Raw genomic sequence first — 26593 nt, forward strand, 5'->3', positions numbered from 1 at the left:
AGCAACCAACATGGCGTTCCCCAGTAAACAGTAAGTATGTTGCGGATAAAGACATGTAGTTCTAATCGATCACAACCAAAGACCACCATACAATTAATGCACAAATAATGTGTAATGATTATGGGCTTACTGGGACCAGTCTGTCGATGTACACATTTGGTCATTTATTGTGATACCGCGTTTGCGTGATTATTAAAGCGTCTGGTACGTGCACAAAAGCATCATTATGTTAACTGTTGTGATCAAAAAGAGGTGCAGATCTACTATGTTGTATTAAAATGTCCAATGAGAGTTAACAGGGATAAACGCATGTTATGTTTAAAATAAAGATCCATCCAAACTCCAAAGCCAACATAGTAAAGCAATGTTTTCAACTCACAGCTCATTAAACATATTCAAAAACATTATTTTTGACAGGTTTTTCATATTTTCTTTGTTTTGTAAAAGGGCAGGTGTAATAAGCTTTAGCTTCAGCCTATACCTTTTTGTTCAGAAATGTGGTTATTCTTTCTTTATAAATTAGTTTTTTTTTTGGTATTAATTATGACCACAAATTGACTGAAATTAAACTAAACTAAACATAGTAAAGCTGTGTCTTCAACTGATATGCAAAATTGCACCCTTTATTACCAAGTATTACCATTAAAAAATCATTCGTACAACTGCAGATGCATTTGCTTGCATGAGATGTGTTGTTGTTGAACACCAATTATATCATGTTTTTGTAGAGGTTCACTGCTAAGTGTACCTCTACGGGCTAGGGGTCCCCAGTTCAAATATGATTATTTTGGGAGGTCACGGCCTGAAAAGGTTGAGAACCACTGGACTATAGTGTCTGCCTGGTTTTATGAAGGTGCATGCAAGTAAGTGAAGGTGACAAGGTTACTCACTGTTGCAAACAGAACTTTGCTACATAGGTTCAAATATGAATATACTATAGAGCTGGGGACCCCTTCTATAGAGTCTATAGAAGGGGACTCCCCACATAAAAGGATTGATAGTTGGGGAACCAAATAGACTCTTCTGGGTCTGTAACTCAGACAATAGTAGTGTACAAATGTACACTAGTACACCGTCAGAGTTAAATTAGCGCTGAGGATTTTGCATTATTATGAGTAGATCAGGGTCCAGATTAGGGTCCAGGAGATAATAAAATAAAATGAAGTATCAATGGGGGGTCCTTGAAATGGAAAAAGTCAGGCAACCACTGCTATAGAGCAGTGGTTCTCTGACTTATCCCAAACGTTTTAGCTCAAGACCCAAAAGAGAACTTGGACCTTTGCCCAGGACCCTAACTAGTGAAAAATACAATAGCAGATCTACAAGCTCACAACGCGTTGCTTCGTGCCACGGTATAAGCTTGTAGATCTGCTATTTTCACTACTTATGAAACTTTATTTTCTTATTTATTTGACATTATTTGAATTTACGATTTTATTGTGAAATACTTTTGAAAAATGTTGGAATGTTTTTTTTAATTGGTGAAAAGTTGTGATTTTTTTCACAACTTCATCTTTTGAAATAATATATTTTTCATAAATGTAGGAAACAAAGAAAGGATATTTACTTGTGACCCATAAAAATTGGTCCGCGATAATGCTCTATAGAAACAATGCTCTATTCTATAGAATGTGTTGCATTGCATCTCCACAGGTATGGGCTGCTCTTGCCCCAGAAGAAGGGAACATCCAATCCAATCCTGCAGAGACCTTCAGTGTTTGGTGATGACTCTGATGATGAGGTAGTCACAGTGTTTTTTTAATGAAATAGTGGGTGGTGCATTAGAAATAGTTGCTTTCAATGCGCTTGTGTTTTTTATTTATTTTCCCATTCCCATAATGCTCTGTAAACAGCCTAGGTTTTGTCCGTTTTTCAATTTCTGTATTATGGGTATTCGGTTGAGGATATACTGTGTATATCGTTGTACCTAATGTCCTGTAGCCTACTGTTTTCCTACTGAAACAAGATATTAAATATACTATTTCCTCAACCCCCAACCTTTTGTATTCAACTCAAGCCCCTCCAGATAGCATGTCAATGGGCCTGATTCACTAAGCTGTTTACTTCCAGATTTTGTACGTAAAGGAATTTACGCAACTTCCCACGTTACGAGTCTGATTCATCATTCATTAGAATGCCTTATTCTTCATGCAAAATCAATTGCAATAGTGCCAAACCTCAAATAAAATATTTATGTGCCCAACATTTGTCAACACATATACAAAAGTTTTATTAGCCTTTGGTCATAAGGTTAAACTTTGTAAATTAACTTCTTATTATTCTCATTACACTTGAGAGTAGGCTATTTTACTTAACTAACGTTCGGCGTGAGGAACTCGCTTGCGCTGATCTACAAGTTATCAAGTGGGTGCGTACCACCGCGTTGTAAGCTTGTAGATCTATCCATTTTGAAGCGTGCTGACGTTTACGGTCTGACGTTAAGAGTTTCACTATTTACGAACAACTTACTGAATCAGGCCCATTGGGAGGCTACAGCTCAAATAGACTGACTGAAGGTGTACTTAGCATGTGATGCTTTGCGTTGATACAGACCTCAGTGGGAGAGAGTCTACAGAAAGAGGCTGTGAAGAAGAGGATGATGAAGCAGGTAAAGTAGGACGGAGTTCCGTGCAAAGTGCAAAGGCAACCATTTTTATCTAATGATACCAAATTTTAGCCCATGTTTCTGGGGCCTTCATGTTCTCTTCTCTCTCTGTCTCTTGTGTTTTTTCGTGTCCTACACAAGACTCGCTTGGAGATGCACAAGGCCTTGGAACAGGACAGCACCGTGTATGACTATGATGCTGTGTATGATGACATTCAGCAACAGAGGCTGGAGAGCAGCAAAAAGGTTCTTGGGGGAGCAGACAAAAAGGTGAACTCCAATAGAACGGTAACATGTAAACCCAACAGTCACCTGGTCATTTACTTGTTTTGGGCCTACATCCTTTTCATTTGGTATCCCAGGGGCGTAATTTACGGGGGGCAGGGGACACACAGTGTACATGCCTGTTATAATAATAATAATAATAATAATAATAATCATACCTGAAATGTATACAGCGTATTCAAAGTCGCTTTAAATGTGTGTGTGGGGCCGGGGGAAACACTTCATTCGAAAAAATAATAATAATTATAAAATAAGAAGCAATAAAACAGTAAAAACAAGAGTTGAGATCAATATCAACTCGGAGAAAAGCAATTCTAAACACAAACAGGTGGGTTTTCAGGGCGGTTTTGAAGGAACAAAACACATCTCTGATGTGTCTGTGGCTGCGGCAGCCACAGAGAAAGCCCTGTCACCCCAGGTTCGGAGCCTGGTCAGGGGGACCTCAAGGAGGCCGGCATCATGGACCTGAGGGAACGGGACGGGACATGCAGCCGAAGGAGGTCAGAGAGGTAGGGGGGCAGCCAGGTTGTGGAGTGCCTTGTAGCTGGTGAGCAACATTTTAAAGTGGATTCTTTGTTTGACAGGCAGCCAGTGGAGGTCGTGGACGACTGGTGTGATATGGTCCCTGGAGCGGGTACTGGTGAGCAGGCGGGCAGCTGAGTTTTGAACTTATTGGAGTTTATTGAGGGCTTTGGAGGTGGCGCCATGGGGGATGCTGTTGCAGTAGTCTAACCGGGATGTAAAGAAGGCGTGGATGAGTGAATGAGTGTCTTGGCGGCAGTGAATGTCAGGGAGGACCGGAGGCCAAGGGGCCAGCCTGACATATTTACTGTGAAGCCGATACGGAAGAGAGACAGTTCATATGAATGGCCTGTATGGCGCTGTTTTACCCCTGCAGGTGTCGGAAAGAATATTCTCTCATTGTAAGCGTGGGTTTTTGACAAACTTTAGACTAGATTTTCTTACCTTAATAAACATTGTCATAAATACTATATGCTTCCAGTCGCTAGTTTAAAGTCTCCTTTCAATCATCAGGATATGCGTTTTGCTAAATTATGGTCCCATTTATTTTAAAATTGACGATAAAGTAGGCTATGCTCCAGGAGGGGCGGGATGATTTGATTGACAACCTACACAACCAATAGCATTCATTCCCCGCCCCCGCTCTTGATTGACAAGCTACCCAACCAATAGCATTCTTTGGGGATTGTTTTCCGGTTCCCTGGTCACATGACTGGTCTCAAGCAATAGAGTTAAGTTCCGACGTGCCCAATGGTATATATTAAAGATGGCGGATTGCACATTCCTGAACAATCGGCTTCATTTACGGTCTGTAGAAACCAATGGCGTGACGTTGTCCATTCATTTTATACAGTCTATGCCGGAGGCGGGCAATGTTCCTAAGGTGGAAGAAGGCTGTTTTGGTAATGTGGTTCACGTGGGGGTCAAAAATTACACCACGGTTGTGACATGGGAGCCGTCAATGTTAAGTGAGAAGTCCTGAGTGGAGCGGAGTTGGGGCCAATAATAATGCTTTTGGATTTATTGCAGTTGAGTTTGAGGAAGTTATTTTGCATTCAGGTTTTTATGTACTATGTGAGGCAGGTGGTGTGGGTGGCTGTGGAGATGGTCGTGGTGGAGAGGTAAAGTTGCGCGTCGTTGGCATTGCAGTGAAATTGAAGGCCGCGGTGGCGGAGGATCTGTCCGAGGGGTAGGATGTATATGGTGAAGAGCAGGGGACCAAGCACTGAGGGACCCCGGTCAACGGAGTATACTACTGTATAGGGTTTAAGTGGTTAAGTTCCCATTCCCATTTACAACTCCCTTCAGCCAGCCAACAGCCTCCAAATCTCCCAAATTACAGAAGGACGTGTGTGTTTGAAAGACATTTCTTATACACACACACACAAAGTGTGAGTAATGTATCAGACACAGTCTATTAATGTTAGCTAACATCTTATCTCTTTGTGAATGGCTGCAGGTTAGCTAGCCATAGGAAATGTCATTGTTGAATTGCACCACTGTGCCTCTTCACTCAACACATTTATGAAAGTATTTTATTTTTTGGAAAATAACTTACTGTGTCGTTAACTCAGCAGGAACAACTGCCCCAACAGGTGATAGGCAGTGAGCAGGGACAGTATGTAGAAAGTGGAGAGGTAAGTGAGAATTATAAATTATAGCGGTATAGTTCTCAAACGTTTTCGTCCCAAGGACTCCCAAGTTGATATATATTTGGCCGCGGACCCCATCTCAAAAATATTTTGTGCCAGGGACCTCCAGAAGCTAAGATTTGAATTAAAACTTTTAGATAAAAAAAAAGGAGATCTACAAGCTCATAGCGCGGCACATGAGCTTGTATATCTGCTATTTTTGAATAGCCAAAGTATAAAATATGGTGGTTAAAATGATTGTGACAATGATCGGTACAAGAGTATATTGCATTATACCACGCCTATTGTCTACAATCTAAATGACTACAGTATTTGTTAAATGTTAAAATAAAAAAAAATGTACTGAGGTGGTACTTTTTGTCATGTTTATTTTAGCTGGATCAGCAGCAGGCAGGGGTCAGTGGCAGCTCAGGCAAAGAAGGAGTACAAGATGGAAGAATATCTGTCGCAGATCAGAAGCAATTTTGGTCGAGTTTTGTTCTACCTAGGGCGGTATGTGAAAAACTAAAGCCCTATTGAGGATTTGTGGCTGTACTAACTGTGTCCCTAGTCTCCTCCCAGCCATTGAGATCAAACTTCCGCCCCTATGGTATATCCTAATGTCCCATCTTTCTGGTCCCAATGTCAAATCTTTCTGGTCCCCGTATCACACTACACTTGCTACCGCAGTGCTCAGTGCCATAATATTGGCTACTGTAACACTCACTAGCCTGGCATGGCCAGACTAATATCACTGCGTAGATATTAGTCTGGAATCTCTGTGTGGAACCTGCATTTCCAAGGGGCAGTTTAAAAAAAAACGCCTCTGGTGATAAACGCGGCCCATATTTGCATACCGGTTCCTGATTGGTGCCCCACAACTTCGGGGGCAGCGAAATCGAATCACAACCGAGCAGGGCCAGACTAATCTGCCAAGGGCTTTTTGTCCTTTTTTTTTGCACTGGCAGATTTGTCTGGTTTCCTAAACACTCACTATGGAAAAACATCTACGAACTCAAAACATGTTGTGAACATCTGCTGTTTGTGAATTTGTGGAGCTGCTATTTTCACCAAATGTTTGGCTGTTGTCGCCGATGTTCTCCTATTACTGTATGACATGCCCAGAATAGGGATACCAGGATTGATGTGGTTAAAGGGATATTTCACTTTCAAAAAAACTTTTGGTCATTTTATGGTCTACTCAGGCTTTAGTGAGCCCTCCAGACCGTTTTTAAGTTGCTTTATTCAGTATTTAGATATTTGATATTCATTTTACCAGCCACGCCCCCTTCCTATACAAACCCATTATAACTTAAAACTCAATTTTTAACCTGTTTAACCATCAAAAACACCCGTCCTTGGTTCTGGTGACTCACCCTGCCCTCCTAATGCGTGAGGGGGCCGTGTTTTTTTTATTACTTTTTTCATTTATTTTTAATATTTTTTTTTGGAAAATGAAAAAATTAAATACAAAAAATATATATTAAAAATAAATGAAAAAAGTAATAAAAAAAACACGGCCCCCTCACGCATTAGGAGGGCAGGGTGAGTCACCAGAACCAAGGACGGGTGTTTTTGATGGTTAAACAGGTTAAAAATTTAGTTTTAAGTTATAATGGGTTTGTATAGGAAGGGGGCGTGGCTGGTAAAATGAATATCAAATATCTAAATACTGAATAAAGCAACTTAAAAACGGTCTGGAGGGCTCACTAAAGCCTGAGTAGACCATAAAATGACCAAAAGTTTTTTTGAAAGTGAAATATCCCTTTAAGTAGCTTCTGTCTCATGTTTGACAAGCAGCCTGCACACACTGCCCAGGATTTCACTGTGTAAAACATTTTAAAGATTGAATTAGGAATGGAAAAAATATCTGGATTGTCTATGACTGTTGACACAGGCATTGAAACCAGTGTTGATTTTGACAGCACATTTTTATTTAGAATTAGTCATAGTCTTTTGAATAAAATTCCATTTAGTTTTAGTCATATTTTAGTCATCTGAAATGTTTTTGTCTAGTTTTAGTCTAGACTAAATATCATAAGATTATAGTCGACTAAATCTACAGTTGATTTAGTCTACTAAAATGTATGTTGGCTTGATGGCGTCGTAATGGCTGATTTTACACTTGGTTGCATTCTGCATATAGCCGATCTACAAGCTCACAACGCGTCGCAGCGCGACACGTTGTTAGCTTGTAGATCTGCTATTTTCAGAGCGCAACACCCGAGCGCAACCAAACATAAAATTACTCGTCTTTCAGTTCTACTGGATCTCTTCTCCACTCCCTAACATTTTAGTCTAGTTTTTATTTGTTTGACGGAATTGTCAATATATTTAGTCTTAGTTTTAGTCATCGTAGCTTAGTTTTTATTTCGTTTTTGTCAGTGAAAAAAGGTAGTCGACGAAATCAACACTGATTGAAACAGCAGTGAAAATGAATCGGCTATGTAAAAAACAGTGATACGATGTTAATGAGACAATTATCTTTTGCTGTCTATTTATGGGGAAAGAATTGACTAGGCACATTGACTGAGCAACTTCTGGGACCCACGCATTCTGGTGGAATCTAGCATTGTCTATAGTGGCCGCAATCAACTGCAGCTGCCACGTCGCAGCCGGAATGTGATGCTACTAGAGATGTACCGATACCATTTTCTTCCTTCCTGATACCTATTCCGATACCCATGACTTGCATATCGGTCGATACAGAGTACCGATCCGATACTAGGACAGTGGTTCTCAAAGTGGGGTCCAGGGACCATCGGGGTTCCTTGAGAGGGTTCCAAATGGACCCTTACAGGTCTGTAACTCTTGAGAGTTATGGGGGTCCTTGAAAATAAAAGGTTTGACAACCACTGATCTAGGAATAAATAGAAATGACATTAATAATTGTTAAAGTGCAGCTACACGTTAGTAAAATTATAATGTAAATAGTACAGTAAGAGTATAAAACAGTCGTGCAACATCAACTGAAGCATTCAAAATATGACCGTAGACGAGATGTCATCATGTGATAAAATACGTGGTATCGGAGTGGCATAGACTGGCATACTCGCCGAAACCGATAACAGCATTTTAGGTAGTATATCGTCAGCTTTTCCGATACTGGTATCGGTATCAGAACAACTCTATTAACTTTCGCAACTGTAACACCATAACTTTTACTTTATTTGTTTATTTGGACAGGACAATGCATATTAATGGACGTCACATGGACGTAAATACACCGGATTTAGCAAAGATGCAAGTTTTCATCCGCAGTCCTCAAAAAACATAAAATCAAAAAACAGACAGACAAACAGTGGAATACATTTACATAACATTACACAGGGAACACAGCATAAAGATAAACCTAAAACAAGATCACAAATGGTTGCAGCTTTGGTTTTCAAGCAACCATCTTTTCAGATTGAATTTAAAAGATGGAAATGTAGCACAATCCCTTATACGCAGAGGAAGGCCATTCCATGCTACACAGCCCTATACTGAGAGGACATTTCGCTACGGCTAACAGTCGCTGCTGTAACACGTGTTACTGTAACACTGTAATGGCTAAATCTCAGAGAAAAACTGTGTCAAAGCGTGTCGGAGATTCAGAAAAAAAACTGCAGAGATCCAGGCAGAAAACTGAGTGGGCGGGGTGTGGGGTCTAGCATTCAGAACTCAGAGCAACACTCGCTACTGGAACACTGTAACTGTAGTGGTAACAGTTACTACTGTAACACTAACAGTTACTACTGTAACACTGTAACGGTCACTACTGTAACACTGTAACAGTCACTACTGTAACAGTCACTATTGTAACACTGTAACGGCCACTACTAGAACACTGTAACTGTAGTGGTAACAGTCACTACTGTAACACTAACAGTTACTACCGTAACACTGTAACGGTCACTACTGTAACGCTGTAACAGTCACTACTGTAACACTGTAACGGTCACTACTGTAACACTGTAACGGTCACTACTGTAACACTGTAACCGTTACTACTGTAACACTGTAACAGTCACTACTGTAACACTGTAACGGTCACTACTGTAACACTGTAACGGTCACTACTGTAACACTGTAACAGTCACTACTGTAACACTGTAACGGTCACTACTGTAACACTGTAACGGTCACTACTGTAACACTGTAACGGTCACTACTGTAACACTGTAACGGTCACTACTGTAACACTGTAACGGTCACTACTGTAACGCCCTGATATGCATCCAGCCAGAGTCATTCCTATGTTAATTCACGCTATTAGTTGACACTCGGCAGCTTTTGTAAGAGGTACGAATGGTTAACTTGTTTTTGATCGATGTGCAAGGTAGAAGCACTATCACGGGTACGCACTTGCATGTCCATGCATGTGCGGGTGATCCACTAGTTAGGCGAAGTGGAGCGCCCCCACCTCCAGTACACCCCTGTGTAAAACTGTAACAGTCGCAGTATTTGTCACTACTGTAACACTTGCGTCCGTAACACCGTTAACACATCCGCTACTGTAACACTTGATGCTGTTAACACTAGCTAATGGTAGACATGTTTTCTCTGTCTCTCGTCACAGCCAAAGTACATCAACCAGTTGATGAAAGCGGTAGAAGAGAGGAAGAAGGAACAAGAACGGAGGGATGACAGGAAGATCCAGAAGGAGAGGGAGGCTGAGGGAGAGCAGTATGCCGATAAGGAGGCCTACGTCACGTCTGCCTACAGGCAGAAACTGCTAGAGAGGAAGGAGGAGCTGGAAAGGGAGAAGAGAGAGGCCGCAATGGAAGGTAAATTGACTTAACCCTTTAAGACCTGAGGCCGATTCTACAAATGTTTTCTAATGTAAATCCTAACAGTTTTCTGAAAAACTGTTGCTATGTCGTTGCTATATAGTGGTGTTCAAGCCACAAGGACCCCCAAAGTTATATGTATTTGGCTGCAGACCCCCATCACAAAATATTTTGTCCCAGGGAACCCCAGAACAAAGATTTGAGTTAAACATTTTTGCTTTAAAAATATACATTTATTCAAAGATTTGCTGCTATTTTTGATTAGCTAGAATCTAAAATGACAGACGCTTTCCTGGTTTTAATGGGTTTAACCCATTAAGACCGGGAAAGCCTATACGTTGTTATACCTTTGAAACCGGGGGAAGCATCGTGTCATTTTAGATGCTGCTATGTATTATATAGCAACAAGACTTTCTGAAAACTTAGGTTAGGATTTAGAAGGCGTTTTTTAAAATCGACCTCAGGTCTAAATGGGTTGATGGAGGAAAAAAAACCTGTCTTTCTGTCTGTGCCGTCATCAGCTGCCCTGGATGTGAAGAAGCAGAAGGACCTGAGTGGCTTCTACAGACACCTGCTGAATCAGACCGTCGGAGAGGAGGAGATACCAGACCGCTCGGTTGAGAAGTCAGTCAATACCTCATTGAAGCAACAATAGGCTCTATTCACAGCAGCCATATTATGAAGAAATGCACAGGTGTTACTAATGAAGGCTCTGTTCCATTCTGGTCAAACAGAGTGAGTGTGCTGGTATTGTGCATGTTGGCTCACTGCTGGAAACACTCTGCTACGGCAGTGGGTCTAAAGTTGGGGTCCAGGGACCCTCATGGGCTTCCAAATGGCCCCTTACGGGTGTGTAACTCTGAGAGTGTACAAATGGAACCAAATGGACCCTTATGGGTCCATTTGGTTCCATTTGTACACTCTCAGAGTTATGGGGGTCGTGGAAACCACTGTGCTACACTAAATGGAACAGAGCCTTCATTAGTATCATTGGTAACACCTGTGAAGGAAGTGATAATATGGCTGCTGTGCATAGAGCCTATTTGATAAAATTCACTAAAATCCAATCATATAAGCAGCCTTTTTTCCCTTTCTAATCTGTCTTTCTGTTTACTTCCACAGAAACCAGAGCTCTAAGGCTGCCGACGTCACAGAGAGAACGTCGCCCCTTCCTTCGCCCACGTTGCCCGCCTCCGGTGACCACGGCCCTCACAGTTCACACAGCGACAGCGAGGAAGGGCACGATCAGAAGTCTGCGTTCAGCAAGCCCGGGGCCGGCGCCGCCGCCACACACTCCAAGCGCCACTACAGACAGAGGTCACCCGCGTCGGGGAGCGGAGAAGACGAGGACAAGGAGAGGGAGCGAGACCGAGAGAAGAGGGGCCACAGAGACCGCGAGAGGGACAGAGGGAGGGACAAAAACCAGAGAGAGAGGGATAGAGACCGACAGAGAGAGAGAGACCGAGAGAGAGACGACAGGCACGGTGCCAGGAGAGACGACAAGGACAGGAGGAAAGAGAGGGAGAGGGAGCGAGACAGAGAGGATGACAGAAGCAGGGGAAGGAAGGAAGCGGAGAGAGAGGACAGGCACGGGAGGAGAGAACGGAGTCCCAAGGAAAGAGAGCGGGGTAAGGACGGAGAGAGGGAAAAGAGGCGAGACTCGGAAGAGGACAAAGGGAAAGGGAAGGAGAGTGACAAAGCGAAAGAGAGTAGGAAGGACTTGGAGAAGGAGAAGACGACGCCGACGGACGCGAAGAAGATAGAGGCGGCAGGCGAGGGAGAGAAGAAGGGAGAAGAGGACAGTGTCGAGAAGGGAGAGAAGAAGGGAGAAGAGGACAGTGTCGAGAAGGGAGAGAAGAAGGGAGAAGAGGACAGTGTCGAGAAGGGAGAGAAGAAGGGAGACGAGGACAGTGTCGAGAAGGGAGAGAAGAAGGGAGACGAGGACAGTGTCGAGAAGGGAGAGAAGAAGGGAGACGAGGACAGTGTCGAGAAGGGAGAGAAGGAGAGGGTAGAAGAAGAGGAGAAAGTGAATAAGTTTGCCAAGCGTAGCAGCGATCATACTGTGAGCTCGGCAAGAGAGCGCTATCTAGCCAGACAGATGTCACGCGCAGGGAGTAAGACCTACATTGAGAAGGAGGAGGACTGAGGCTGGATGGACACACACAGATTAAAGCACAGGTTTTCAAAGTGGGGGCTGGCGCCAGGGGGGCCAATTGGAAATGTGTTTATATATATATATATATATATATATATATATATATATATATATATATATATATATATATATATATATATATATATATGCCTTCTGACTTAGAAGGCATTCTATAAATGCCTTCTAAATCAGTAGTTCTCACACTTAAAAAAATAGCAGATGTACAAGGTGGCAGCGCTGCACCAAGTGACGCGCCGCGAGCTTGTATATCTGCTATTTTTTAATAGCCAACGCAAAAAAATCTGAAATGACACAGATGCTTTCCCGGTTTTAATGGGATATACTGTTTGTCATTTCAATTCGAGTTCAATTAATAAGATTGTTGTGCCAGTTTAACCACTTTCAACCTGGTGTCCCTATTTTGTGCATGTCAGTATTGTTGAAATCTTTCAAACATTTTCAACAATTTTCAAAAATAGCAAAAAATAGACGATCTACAAGCTCACGACACAATGTTATGCGTTGAGAGTTTGTAGATCGGCTATTTTCGGGGAGATTTTGTAAAAGCCTTTTCACACTTGGGGGGGCCACAGCCAGAGGCTATAATGGCTATTTGGGGGTCCTTGGCATGGAAACGTCAACTAAGTGGCAGTTCTGAAAGAACTGAATGTGTACTTCACTGTGTACCATCTGTTATTCAACGCGCAATGCACAGACTCAACCCACAGGGGGTGCCCACTGCCGTTAGTGTACTGTAACTTGGCATTCAACTTTATTTGATAACAGATAATATTAACAAAATAATATGCTGTATAAGGGGTTACTTGATGCACTTTTTCCACAACTACAGCAACAGCAGCTTATTCCAACGAAAGCTTAATTTATACTCTGTAGTATGACGGGGTCGCTTGCTGCCAAGAACTGATTTTCAAGCTAACACCTCACACAGATCGAAGTATAAATTAAGTTTTAAACAATATTTTTTTACTATAATTTGAGCAACCGAATTCTGGGGTAACTGTTGTCTTCCTAGTGAAAATAAAAGTCTGGAAAGACGTTTGCAATGAACAGACTGAAACTACAGGTGGCGCCCACTGCCTAGCTGTCTGGCTAGGGGAAATATTCTGGAAATATTTTCTGCGTTGAATTGGTGAATATACGTTTAATTTTGTCATGAATTAACGTGTCAATGTGTCTTTGAGTGAGAGGCTGATGTTTATTTAGCAGGCAAAATGTGTGACATAAACTTAGATTGAGTCATACTGGTCATTTTGAGTGGATGTGTGAAAGTGCACTTAAATGTGGGTCTATATGCTATACATTTTTGCGATACACGGTTTTGTATTTCCTTTCTTCCCCAGTACTGTACTGTTTGAGTTAATAAAATAGGTTTTCTCCACAATTTGTTCTTTATTTTATTTAATTGCACGTTTCCAGGCTACATCTAATGAAGACGCATTGAACAGCTGCTGCCAACAAACCGAATTCATTCGGGCAACCAGCAACGTCCTGTCAAAGATGAGACGGAGAGACTGACAGAAGTTTGTGCTATTTCAGGGGTTTTCAACATTTTCAGGCCAAGGGACCCCCTAGCTGAGAGAGAGATGAAGCAGGGACCCCCTCTATATTGTATAAAATTGTGTTTTGGATTAAAGTTTTTTTTTACTTAGTCTGCTATTTTTTCCCTCTACACCTATGCAGTATCAATGCTGCATTGTAAAAATACAAATACTCTGTTACAAGTAAACGTCTGGAATGCAAAATTTACTTGAGTAAAAGTACAAAGGTATTGGTATCAAAATGTACTTAAAGTACAAAAGTAGAAAGTGCTCATTATGCAGAATGTCTAATTTCACATGTTTTATTTTATATTAATGTCTAATTTCTTTTTGAAAATGAGACACATTGTGAGCTTGTAGATCTGCTATTTTCAAATGGCCAAAATGTATATGGGTAATGTATGTGGGTAATGCATGTTTTGAAAACTAATCCAAATCTACAAAGTAACTAAAGTGTTCAAATAATTGTAGTGGAGGAAAAGTACACTATTTGCCTCTGAGATGTAGTGTACTGTAGTAGAAGTAAAAGTACAGAACTCACCACATATCACAGTCCATCACAGTCCATATTTAGCAGTGGTAGCTGCATTGGAAAGTCCTTATGGTTATGACTGATCATGGTAATCGACTAATCGAATAAAAAGGTGCTGCGGCCAAAAAGAAGGAAAGATGCTGTGGCTAAAATGTTAAAATGTAGTTAATTGTACAATATGTACATTGAAGGTGGGGAAAGAAGCCTAAATATTAGCCAGAGTACTGATCAACAGTCTGTGGCAAGTTTGGAGGCAAGTGGAGTGATCGTACGTATTTTTACCCCGGACAAACTTTTGGAGGTCATTTCAATTATAGTAGTAGGATTACTTGGTTTTAATCTATCATTCATTGTTGAACACAGAAGCTCTATTGCCTTTTACTATGAATGACATATAAGTCACGTGCACTAGTCTAAGCTTCCTGACAGATGGACCCTGGCAAAAGTTGCACTAGACCTTGTTGGCCCATTCGAGACTGGCCCTGCTGACTGCAAGTTCACTATTACCACGGTGGACTACTATTCATTTTAGAAAGTGACCGGAGGTGTTGTTCCACTGTGCACTACTGAGTAGCTTCATGAGATCTGTGTTTAGCCGAAAAAACCCACGGCTGTGGTGAGAGATAAGGGCCCACAGCTAACCTCCAGAGAACTGTCCTCTTTCCTGGAAGAACGAGATAGCCGACACACCAGGACTACAGTATACCACCCAGAAGGAAATGGGGCTGTAGAGAGGTTCAGGGTGTTAAAAGAAAGCATCCTTACTGCACAGAGAGAGAGAGATACTGTAGCATTTCTGTGGAAACCTCATGTCACTGAGTTCTGAAGTCTATAGAGCTACACTGCATGTGACCACAGGGACATCACCCTTCCAGCTCCTATATGGAATAAATATGGAATAAAGATGAGAACCAAACTATCCAAAAGTCCCAAAGAAACCGATAGCCTACACATGAAAACACACACTGATGCCAAGAGACGTGACAAGACTCCTAAACTGCGCACAGGAAGCCCTGTACATGTGAGAAACCCTGTACAACTTCAAGTCAAGAAAGGAAGGTCCAAGTTCAGTGAGCCAGCAGAAAGGACTTCATAGCTCACTGTACTGACTAATGGGAAGCTTTGCATCTGTATTCCAGGCCAGTAGAGGGCACTATATGACTGCTGATATACTACTGGATGAGAGAGTGGGAAAAGGAGGTATTAAATACATTTTCTTTTACAGATGTACAGTGGAGAGAGAATGGAAACATGGAGGGATAGTAGGGGACTGACATGCAGCAAATGGCCCGAAATCAAACTGGGGGCTCACTGGGGCCCCCTCTGTCTAGCATTAGAGCCCATGTGGTACGCGCCCTAACCACTCAGCTATCGGGTAGCCAACAAGACTTCTAATGAAGAGTTTGGAGAACAGTAACAGTTGAACCCTAAGAATTCATTCAGGCAAGCCAAACGACATTCAGTCAAAAATGAGACAGAGAGACAGACAGAAGTTGATGTGCGATTTAATGGCTCCAAGGAGATCAACAGTGGAAATTCAGAGCATTGTTTGTATAGTTTACAGACCCATCCCAAACATGATAATCATTAGAGTGAATACAGAACAGCATGATGTCCATATGTTTACTCAATGCTGACTTGGACTACAGTATCTACAGTATCACTCTGGTATCCTAAGTAGTCATACAAGCTGGACAAATCAGAGGAGCATTGACTTAGAGAAAAAGACAATAGAGCTTTAACAATGAATGATTGAGATAAAAGAAAAACAGCTTATGCATGTGCAGATATTAGAACTGAATATAAGTTAGACAAGGTTGTCAAGATAATCAGTGCTAAAATGTTGACCATGCAGAAGCGTATGAGTAAACATTGATAGTCTCGAGATGTAATATTTCTCTGTGATCATTTGATAGTTCAGAACAAGAAGATAACCACAACAATGTCAGATATAGTTTCCACGTTTTCCTCCATTCTTCGTGCTCTCATGAGATGTCAGCTGCATCCTAGACATACATGAAGGAAGATGACCACTGAAATACAGGAGAATTATTAGTTAAGAATAATATTTTCAGTAATTCACAATTCACATTATTATTTTCTTTTTGCCTTAGTACCAGGCATGTGTATTTTGTATATAGATGAATGTATGCAGTGATGGAGCTTTTAATCACGGTTATCAAACTTACTGCACTCCAATCCATGGTGATGATCCCATCTGAGGACTTCTCTTTGAATGTGTCTGTAATTCAATCAAATCACATGCATCATCATCATATTTAAGTGCACCGGATTTGGCTACCAAAAACAATGTTACGTTTAACAATATTGAAATTAAATTTAGACATTTCAAATGGCTCTGTCCTTCACTTTATTTGTCACATCACAAGTTTACAGGTGTTTTTGTACAATTTATCCGCGAACTGCAGTTACATTTAAATGATATCAAATGTTAAAACATTCAAATAAAGAGTGTAATAAAAAAATAAAATAAAGACAGAATGGTGAAGGTAATTTACTTCATTTGGAATAAAAGAATACATAACAAAATATAGAGCATTGGTTCTCAAAGTGGGGTCCGGGGACCCCCAGGGGTCCTTGAGGGAGTTCCAGGGGGTCCCCAGCTAAATGATGGATAGTTAGGAACCAAATGGACCCTTATGGGTCTGTAACTCTGATAGCGTACAAATGGAACGGGTCCATTTGGTTCCATTTGTACACTATCAAAGTGGGGTCCCAGAGAAAGAAATGCCAGTAAATGGGGGTCCGTAGCCCTAATGCATGTCAAACTGGGGGTCCTTGAAATTGAAATGGTTGAGAATCACTGCTAGAGAGCCGTAAAAACCTTCTCTTATGGGGGGTCCCTGGCATAACTTTTCAAATGGGGGGTCCGCGGGCTAGTAAGTGTCAATTTGGGGGTCCCGTGACAGGAAAAAGTTTGAGAACCACTGATATAGAGTATGTATTTATCACAGCTGCCTCTTTGTGCCACTGCACTATGCCAGTCACTCCTTGTGCCAGTATAGAGGCACTTTGATCTGCTTTGTGTTTTGAAAACCAGTGTGATTGACCGTGTGCCTGTGTCACTCACTCGACATGTTGTCTATGCGGAGCATGAGACTGAGGAAGTCCACAAGAGAGATGGAAGAATCCCCCTGCAGTAAACTGTATTGCACCCACACCAGGTTCTCATCCAACTCGATGTCTGATGATGGAGACACAAGGGGAAAGCAAGCAGCTCATCAAAAGTACAAGTATAAAGTGCTTTCACTGATTCAGCATACTCTGACTAGTGACCACTCAACAGTGGTGGAAAGTAACTAAGTACATTTACTTAAGTACTGTACTTAAGTACATTTTTTTGGTATGTTTTTTACTTTACTTGAGTATTTCCAATTTTCTGTACTTTTACTTCTACTCCCCTACATCTCAGAGGCAAATATTATACTTTTACTCCACTACAATTATTTGAAAACTTAAGTTACTTTGTAGATTTTGATTATTAATACAAAACGTATATTAACCACTTCATCCCTATATACATTTGAGCCATTTGAAAATAGCAGATCTACAATCGCGACGCATTGTGAGCTTGTAGATCTGCTATTTTCTAAATATTTGTATACATTTCATACATTTGAAAACATGGGAAACGGGACAGTCTGCATAATGATTACTTTCTACTTTTGGTACTTTAAGTACATTTTGATACCAATACTTTTGTACTTTTACTCAAGTAAAATTTTAATTCTGGACTTCTACTTGTAACAGAGTATTTCTACATTGCAGTATTGATACTTTTACTCAAGTAAAAAAATGTGAGTACTTTTCCACCACTGCTACTCATCATGCCACCGTTGCTGTCGGGCAGAAACCTGAACCTCTCATCTCCATATTTCAACGTTTTATGTTTTTTTTCATACATTAACGCCCTACTGTATTTGATCATACAGCAGCGTCACACAAAACCATCAAAAGTAGCAGATCCCCCCCATATCTCCCCCCATTTCCTGTCAGCCAACTGTAATCTATCAATAAAGCCAAAAAAAAATGCAGATCTGCAAGCTTGAATTTGAGCTTGTAGATCTGCTACTTTTGCTATTTTTGAATTTGAATCCCGAAAAGTAACTGTTTTGGACATAATGAGGTTTCAACCCGACAGAGACGCTATGACAAAGGTCACAGATTGTCCTTACCTGCAGCCTGGACTGCCCCCTCCAACTCCTTCAAGGTCAGAGTTCCTGTTTTTGAGACGTTTGATCGATTGAAGATTTTCTGGAAGAAATCAGAAATACGAGCAAAGTTTTTGAAAAGTTTGCAAATGCACTGTGGATATATTACCAAACTCCTGTTTCATATAGTTGCTGTTTAGAGGTGTTTGCATGCAGTATATACACGTCTATAAACACTGGGATTCAGGCACAGACTTATGTGCTCATGTCAAAGTAATGTAAATGGATGTCAATAAAACGATCGATCAATCAATCAAATGTTTTATTTGTTTTGTTACTAATTTTATACTTTACCTTGAAATCTTCAAACTTGCTCCAGAGACTTGAGAATTCTTTGAAGGTCATTCTTCCCATTCGGTCAGCCTTTTTTATGTTAAGGATGTTTCATGCAAACCATATGAGAAAAAAACATTAATACATAATAATAGTAAAAAATATATAATTTACAGCTACACTAAATGAGTTACAAACATGTTGAAACATGCAAACTACTGAAGGATACATCCACCGCAGCGATCATGCTCCGGCAGGCACTCCAATCAAATTTGTCACTGCTGCCTGTGAAAGTAACAACAAACAGGTAATAAAGATAAGCTGCATCACTCCAGGAGGCCTGGCAGTTGATGTTCAGGAAGTGATGGCAGATCAACATGATGACTCACCCTTGGCAATGTTCTCGTTGAGGAGCTTCCGCAGCTGCCAAGCATTCAGCTCCCCGTTCTGACCCCAGGGACAGAGCAAACAGAAAACGTGTCTTATGATGATGGGCAGAACAGACCAGTGGTACTCAAATGTTTCACTTAAGTAAAAGTATCAATACTGCAATATAGAAATACTCTGTTACAAGTAAAAGTCAGGAATTCAAAATGTACTTGTGTAAAAGTACAAAAGTATTGGCATCAAAATGTACTTAAAGTACCAAAAGTAGAAAGTACTCATTATGTAGAATGTCCCATTTCAAGTTTTCAAATGTATAAAAATCTTTTGAAAATAGCAGATCTACAAGCTCACAATGCGTCACATTGCAATGCATTGTGAGCTTGTAGATCAGCTATTTTCAAATGGCCGAAATGTTTAGGGCTGAAGTGGTTAATGTATGTTTTGTAATAATAATCAAAATCTACAAAGTAACAAGTAACTCAAGTTTTCAAATAATTGTAGTGGAGTAAAAGGTATAATATTTGCCTCTGAGATGTAATGGAGTATAAGTAAAAGTATTGGAAATTGGAAATTTGCAAGTAAAGTGCGAATACCTCAAAATTGTACAGTACTTGAGTAAATGTACTTAGTTACTTTCCACCACTGGAACAGACAGATGAATGCATGGGATAGATCGAGGGAGGGATGGACATAGAGAGACGGGAAATAGATCACTCACCTGATCAGCATAAGTCTTGAACATGTCGTAGACTGAAGTCTTTTCGGCTGGGACAACAGGCTTGAAGAGAAACAAATATTATCAGGTCATAACCAAGATTGTACGTTTAAAATGCTTTACAGTTCTAAATCATAACTAAACGTACTCAGCACCATTCATTTCATTTTATACCTTGGGAGGGGTAGGTAGAATGAGGTGGTCGTCATCATCATCATCATCATCTTCACCATGAAGGTGAGGCCTGCATTTACGGAGGAAGAGATTTGTTAAACGTTTTGAAAATGACTGGCACTTAACACAAATCAGTATTTTTGACTTTTTGCTCTTCTGGCAGAAGCCTGGTGGTGTCTACACTGTAATATACTGTGTATAGTAGAAATGATGTATTGAAATCTGGTGTAACTAAACTGCTTTATTCCATAGAGCCACAATGTTGCCTGATAATCATTGCTCAATATAGAAAGGTATATCCTCTAAATTGGTCCTGCTTAATATGAAAAGGTATAATGCCTACATTTTGCAAACAGGAGATTGTTTTAGTTTTCCGCTTGTCTCATGCTGTACAGTATGCCATCTTTTGTAGCAGGTTGATAAATCAATGAAAGCAAGCACTTACTCAATTTCTGCATCTGTCTTGGTGTAGACAGAGAGGACGAACTTTCCACTCTCATAGGGTTTCATAATGGAGGGGACAACCACATATTCTCCAGGCTTCATGTTGTGCTGCTCAATGCAGTCTCTATCATAGCCATAGAGTTGTATTCTCTTCAGAGGTGAGTTTCTCCTGAAGAACGCGGAGTCAATACGTCCAGATGGTGTCTAGATTTAATGAAAATAATTTAATCGATTTTACAACAACTTTGTCATTAATATTGATGAACTTATTTTTCACTATGACATTGAGTGTGTTTATTTGTGCTTACAGAAACGTTACTTACCCCGGAGGGCAGCTGTTGAATTTAATGTAAAAGAAAAAGAAAAGAAGAAAGAAACTGTGTCAAAGTCCAAGTAGTTTATCCAGCAATTGTCAAATCTGACTTAAAGGATTAAATGCAAAAGACAAGGTTCTGTCATAATCAGTGCTACAGTAGGTCTAGATTTTATAAACATTTCCTGTGGAGATTATAAACATTGACCATTACACAAATCAGTCATCGTAACTTAAATAAGGCAGTGGGATAGGACTTCAGTAGTACACCGGGTGATGTGTGACCACCACCCACCTCAAAGATGGTGAGCCCAATTGGTCTGAGTCTTTCGTCGTTGCGATAGCGTTGAGAGGGAATTTGCATCAGAGACAGCAGGACATTCTTGTCTTCCTTCTCATCCTCGTCTATTTCCGTCACTTTGATGCGAAACTGAGGATTCGTTGAGAAGGTACTACCTAGAGGTCATGGTTTTAGGGAATTGAAGGCAGTTTTTGTTTGATTTAGATGGGATAGTTGAGAGTCATGAAACTGAAGGCAGAGAGCAGGAAGGACATATGTATCAACGTCTACAGAGAGAATTGAACCAGGAAGTTGTGATTATGTGGTAACTTGACACACTCCATTCAGCCATCAGCATTCATCGAGATGAACACACTTTTTGAGCGAAACATATAGGTCGCTTTTGGTCAAGTAACGTTTGTTCCCAGGCTTTCTGAGAAAGCCTGGACAAGGATTGTGATTTGTGCATCAAAAGGGATGGAGCATCCAGCGTGTTCTAATTGGACTGTCGAGTTGTCAATAGAAAATAGACGATACCGCAAAGACGATACTCGGATACTCGGATACTTCGGAAGTATTACACGTTTGGGCTATTGAGTATTGGCTCTTATACAGTATCTATATATTACAATGTCTTCTCCTATGTGTTTCCCTGGGGAATGTAAACACCAGATTGTGAGGAGGGAACAGAAATCCCTCAACACCACTGCAACTCTTCTTAAACTAATTCCACTTATCCAAGAATATGGGGTACCTGGGTCAAGCCTATAGGTCAAATATACTGTACAGTGTATTACATAACTTCACTTACGGTTACTGAGGCTGCCCCCTGCAGTTCTCCCTGCTACCCATTCTCCATCATAGATCATGCATTTCCACTGGGTGGTCACGTCACCATCTATGAAGTTGGGGTTCTCACAGCAGATGGTCAGTATTTGAAAGTGGGCACAGAAATCCTCCAACTCCATCCTGACAGACGCACACAAGTGACAGGCAGACAGGTAGGAAAGTAGATGGACAAACAGAGACAGATACAGAGTGATGGACGGATGGATGGACAGACAGACAGACAGACAGACAGACACGTGCAAAAATAAACCACATAAACATACATCATTTATTCCAACAAAGGATACACTTAATTATGAGTGTTATTTGAAAGTATACAAACCATACATGCTTTAACATCCAATAAAATGACATTGATATTTACCAAAACTCTCCATCGTCTCTCTTCACACATTTAGCCTTATCCTCAGAGCTAACCTGGTTCCACACATATGACCTGCGCAGAAGAATGAAACAGTTATTGAGAAAGCATGCACGATTGTGAACAATGTCCACTGTTTTACATAATTACATAATATTATTAGTTATTGTATTTATGGAACATATTCTTTACAACAAAAGGGAACCTCTAGCTGTGCTCATGCTGCATTCAGTGTTTATTTGTATTTGTCACTTACTCGTCACTCCATCTTCCATTCCATTCCTTCTGTCCCCAAGGATTCATCACTCGCACAAGCCTCACTTTGGACCTGCCATCGAAAACCTACAAACGTACATTTTCAGACAATATCACTCACCAGTGTCAGCATTTTGTTTTTCCTTTCATTCTTTAGATTGTTAACCTTCCTGTACCATGGGATTGATCATATTGATGCACTGAAAAATGTAACCTTCATGTTTTGCTTTCATGCCACTAGTAATGCCTTCTGATGATATCGAGCCAATCTAACGATCAGAGATCTCTTGACTTTACATTTGGGGTCATAAATTAAATCTATCGGCTAGAACAGCAGAGAAAACCAGCACTAACAAACCTACACCCAGTGCTTTGAAAAGCAATACTGATACCGTCCAAATATCTTTCCAAAAGTTTGCAAAAGTCCTTTGCATAGGTATAACGATAAGGATAATTCCTTTTAACAGGTCGTTCATGCGGTCTTGTTTCCAATGAGAACCTATGAGCAATTAGGGGTTAAGAGTCTTGCTCAGGGACAAATTTCATTTCATTGACACATATGCTGGCCTGGCCTGGAATCAAACCTGGGGCAACCAGGCCCTCTGGCTCCCTAGGCGGGCTCACTAACCACTCAGCTATGGCCGCCCCTAGGTCCTTTAATTCTGTTATTATTTTTTTATTTCAGATTGTCTGGCTACACAAGACTAATTTCCAGCAAGCATGTTCCTTTTTCCGAACTGCATGCATACGGTACATACATACATATGTACATATGTACATACATACAGTACAGTACATGCATGCTGTACATGCATACAAGCATACAAGCATACATATACATGCATACATACATACACACATACATACATACATACAGTATTAGAATGTACCTCAGTTACTGCTGTGATAGAGTAGGCGTGTGCATCCACAATGCCAGAGTCTGTCACAGTGTTGACGATTGTGTCCTGGAACAAGCAGCATGGTACAGTTTACTATTCAGTAGAAATTACTTTACACAGGTTTTTAATATACTGTAGCATTTTCACTTAGTGGAAAGAAAGAAAGAAAGAAAGAAAAGGATTGAATCTTTACCCCTTTCTGGGCAGTGCCGCTGCAAATCATGGATTTGCATTTGGTGGCTCTGCTCAGTGCAGTCCACAGCACCTCATCGTGCTTTCTGTCATGGACCTCCTTGAGTTTGTACGTCATGTGCACCCCTCCAGAGAAGTCCTTGAAGGCCTCTGATGGAAGGCCAGCGTTCATGTCCGAGTATGAACCACACACTCTGCCACAAACACAAAGCAGAGTAGTCACGTCACAGGTGTCATGAAACAGGCACTGCACAGCTGGCTGGGGCAGCTGTGCAGATAAAGCTCACAAAGTCTAAGTTAAAGATCCCAAGTAGCAACATGAAAGAGGGGATAATCGGTCCAAAAACCCACTTTGCTATACTTAAATGATTAATTTTGAATTCTTTTTTTTTTCTTTAGATTTTTAAGTCGTTCTAATTCTGATATTTGTGCTGTGACTCATTATCCAAAATGCTTTGCATTAGGTTACAGTAGGTGAACGGTTGGGGCATACTTGGCATAGGCCTTCTCCAGCAGAGGGACCCAGAACTCATTCCTGGTTTTGGCGGACACAGACAGAAGCTCCCTTTGGAACGTTGGAAGGTAATCATCAATGACAACATCCACCCACTTTCCAAACCTCCAGAACTGACACAGGGAGGAGAAGAGACATTAATCACAGCGGTCCCCGGCACAAATTACACCTGAGTCGCACTTTGTCAAATATATCATGTCAATATGCCATGAAACAGGTTAGCTACTTTACATGTAGTTTTAAACAAGTCAGATCAAAATTAAATGCTAATTATTTTACCCTGAAATGAAAGATTCCGGCATAATCCTGGAAGTCTTGTTCAGTGGGTACAACTTGCACCATCAAATCTTTCTGGAATGTCAGTGATGCAATTGCAGCCAGAAACCAGCAGTTACCTATAGTAGTGAATGAGGGACAGATACTATATTCAGAATTTTCTCTCACACTATTCCCTTTCACAACCACGTGTGATACATTTTTAACATCCACAGCTATTTGTAGTACATATTTATGAGACATTACTCAACACAATGCAGTGAACATTAATACTTGGAAATGATAAGATTTGCTTACCAACTTTTCCTTGAGCAAAGTCAAATCTTGAGGCACTTTCAACGAAGAAAGAAGGCTCGCCCTTGCCATTTTGAGCTTTCAAAATGTCCTGCAACAACACACAAACACACCCATGAGAGCAGCATCACTACAAATTAATGCATTTTTAGTCATCACTCAAATATATAATTACGTGCAGCTAATATAACATAAGCTGAGCTGAGCCATGTGCTCCAGCATTTCCCTTTTGGATACTGGACTGTCATTAATACAAAAAAGCAGTAACTACATTTTCAGGTAACAATGTTAATAAGAAATGGCTGTAATTTACCGCGGGTCTGAGCCATTCCACTCTGTTTCTAACTGAAGCGGGCAGATCAGACAGGTTGCCAAGAGACTGGTAATCAGGTGGGAAGGTTCTGTCCACAAAAAGCCTCCCTCTCCTGATGTAGGATTGTTTCAGTTGCCCAAAGTCCTGGTTGTTGAACTTCTGTGGTTTGGATGGGCTTCCTACACTACCATCCTGGTAGCGCAGGTTGATGATATCAGTGCACGTTCCGGTTTCAGACATGCTGGATTACTATGGAGAGAAGAGAAGAGAAGAGAAGAGAAGAGAATAGAAGAGAAGAGAAGAGAAGAGAAGAGAAGAGAAGAGAAGAGAAGAGAAGAGAAGAGAAGAGAAGAGAAGAGAAGAGATACAATCTCACCTATGATTCTTATCTCACAGATGATTCTCTCTAAAACATCATTCCACAGTTAAATGCAAATCTAAGAGGACATTTGATAAAATGAAACTGAGATAAAATAAAATAGTAAAGTGAGACTGTGCCTAGGAAAATCTTCACATTATGAGTTACAGTACATACAATATTTACACCCATGAAATGGTTGTAGATACCTGTCAGATATTTAGTTGTACATATCTATATTTACCTGTCAGATATGTATTGGTAGACACTGTCTGATGGTTGCAACCGACTGCTGCTCTCACGAGTAACCTCGGAATTGCCCAGGCAGGTGCAGTCTAAACAGCAGCTCAGCCACAATTTATACTCTCGTGATGTTATGTAAAGTGTCCAATTCAGACACCACCCCCCGAAACTGCTGAAATGTGACCTTTTCCAGGGGGTTGGGACAATACAGTACAGTACATTCGGGACATTGCATTCGTGCCATAAATCATTTACAGTGAAAAACCGCTTCACTTTTAATTAGATGTTAATTCTGTCATGTCGCTCAGTGTGCCAACAGCGCACATCATAATATTGTCATTAATGACTACTGGCCGCAATAATTCCTACAGTACATTCTACGTTGTGACAGCGAAATTGCTTTGTCACAGCTCTCATCTGCTAATCTAGCCCGTGGGGATGATGCTCTCCTCTATTGTGTTGCCATAACAAGTAGAACGACGGCATTGAGTAGGTTATCGTCACTGTTGGGTGGAAACCTCATATCTCCACATTTGTTTTTTTTAATAGATCAATGACATTGGTCACACTTTAAATCTAAACATATTTAACCACTCAAGCCCATAGCCCTATATTATATTAACTAGACTGGCGCCCGTTGGGCATTGGCCTTCTCAGGAACGATGCAAGTTGGAAATGCATGGCCCACCCGCTTAGGCAATACTCATTGTACCCGTTGTCAGTGTCCCTGTTAGATCAAAGGCAACAAAGTAGAGCCGCTCACTGTATACGCTCCCATACAGTAGATGTACTGTACAGTGTGCGGCTCTACTTTGTTGCCTTTGATCTGAGTGCGCGTCGGGGCCAGCACCTGTCAAGAGGTCAGATGTGCACTACTACCCCTTTGGCCCTGTAGGGAACATATATGGAGTTCTGTGTCAGGCAAGCCCAAATATGGAGTCCAGGCGTCTATGATGTCAATGCTTAGATTGATGACATCAGGGTAATCCATACATGGGGATTTGTGGTTTTATATACATTTTTGGAGATCCGCTGATTTGACCGACTTCCCACTTGGGTCCTCTGTGATGTAGTGACTTTAAGCAGCAGTCTCATGCCATCATTATAAGCTACATTGAGTTTCTGCATACTGCTCTTTCTGTAGCGCCGCCACAAGTGGG

At 41.0% G+C, this 26593-nt stretch overlaps 2 protein-coding genes across 7 annotated transcripts; one reads left to right on the forward strand and one right to left on the reverse strand.

Annotated features, from left to right (window-relative positions):
• On the forward strand, positions 1-12057 carry nsrp1 (nuclear speckle splicing regulatory protein 1). Of its 5 annotated transcripts, XM_084073303.1 has the most exons (10): positions 1-30; positions 1654-1741; positions 2552-2608; positions 2747-2875; positions 4987-5049; positions 5440-5556; positions 9605-9812; positions 10337-10439; positions 10938-11727; positions 11809-12057. In XM_084073303.1, exons 1-10 carry the CDS (start codon positions 11-13, stop codon positions 11959-11961), a joined length of 1728 nt encoding a protein of 575 aa, XP_083929429.1. In that variant the 5' UTR covers positions 1-10; the 3' UTR covers positions 11962-12057. The 5 variants fall into 5 exon arrangements, with proteins under 5 accessions (XP_083929429.1, XP_083929427.1, XP_083929428.1 ...); XM_084073301.1 differs by having other exon boundaries at positions 10938-12057; XM_084073302.1 differs by having other exon boundaries at positions 5008-5049; positions 10938-12057.
• Positions 12058-15550: 3493 nt separating this feature from the next.
• LOC311056579 (calpain-2 catalytic subunit-like) lies at positions 15551-25592 on the reverse strand. Of its 2 annotated transcripts, none has more exons than XM_084073298.1 (22): positions 25435-25592; positions 24833-25081; positions 24523-24610; positions 24229-24344; positions 23929-24062; positions 23437-23629; positions 23235-23309; positions 22346-22431; positions 22093-22164; positions 21691-21848; positions 20895-21055; positions 20610-20621; positions 20288-20490; positions 19843-19912; positions 19672-19731; positions 18956-19013; positions 18796-18851; positions 18588-18656; positions 18258-18336; positions 17153-17266; positions 16251-16303; positions 15551-16094 (listed from the first exon to the last, which is right to left on the reverse strand). In XM_084073298.1, the coding sequence occupies exons 2-22, from the start codon at positions 25070-25072 to the stop codon at positions 16068-16070; spliced, it is 2124 nt and encodes a 707-aa protein (XP_083929424.1). In that variant the 5' UTR covers positions 25073-25081; positions 25435-25592; the 3' UTR covers positions 15551-16067. The 2 variants fall into 2 exon arrangements, with proteins under 2 accessions (XP_083929424.1, XP_083929423.1); XM_084073297.1 differs by having other exon boundaries at positions 20595-20621.
• Positions 25593-26593: the final 1001 nt, after the last annotated feature.

Source organism: Gymnoscopelus microlampas (genome assembly GCF_963454915.1).
Source record: "Gymnoscopelus microlampas genome assembly, chromosome: 12".
NCBI classification, from domain to species: domain Eukaryota; kingdom Metazoa; phylum Chordata; class Actinopteri; order Myctophiformes; family Myctophidae; genus Gymnoscopelus; species Gymnoscopelus microlampas.

Excerpts from the sequence above, each read along its gene's own strand:
- nsrp1 (XM_084073301.1), top strand. The coding sequence starts at position 11 with ATGGCGTTCCCCAGTAAACA. Across the intron at positions 2,609-2,746 it reads AGAAGAGGATGATGAAGCAG|ACTCGCTTGGAGATGCACAA; the intron begins GTAAAGTAGGAC and ends GTCCTACACAAG. Across the intron at positions 5,557-9,604 it reads GTTTTGTTCTACCTAGGGCG|CCAAAGTACATCAACCAGTT; the intron begins GTATGTGAAAAA and ends CTCTCGTCACAG.
- LOC311056579 (XM_084073297.1), bottom strand. The coding sequence starts at position 25,072 with ATGTCTGAAACCGGAACGTGCACTGATATCATCAACCTGCGCTACCAG. Across the intron at positions 23,310-23,436 it reads GCGGCACTGCCCAGAAAGGG|GACACAATCGTCAACACTGT; the intron begins GTAAAGATTCAA and ends TGCTTGTTCCAG. Across the intron at positions 20,622-20,894 it reads TTGGGCTCACCATCTTTGAG|CTGCCCTCCGGGGTAAGTAA; the intron begins GTGGGTGGTGGT and ends TAAATTCAACAG.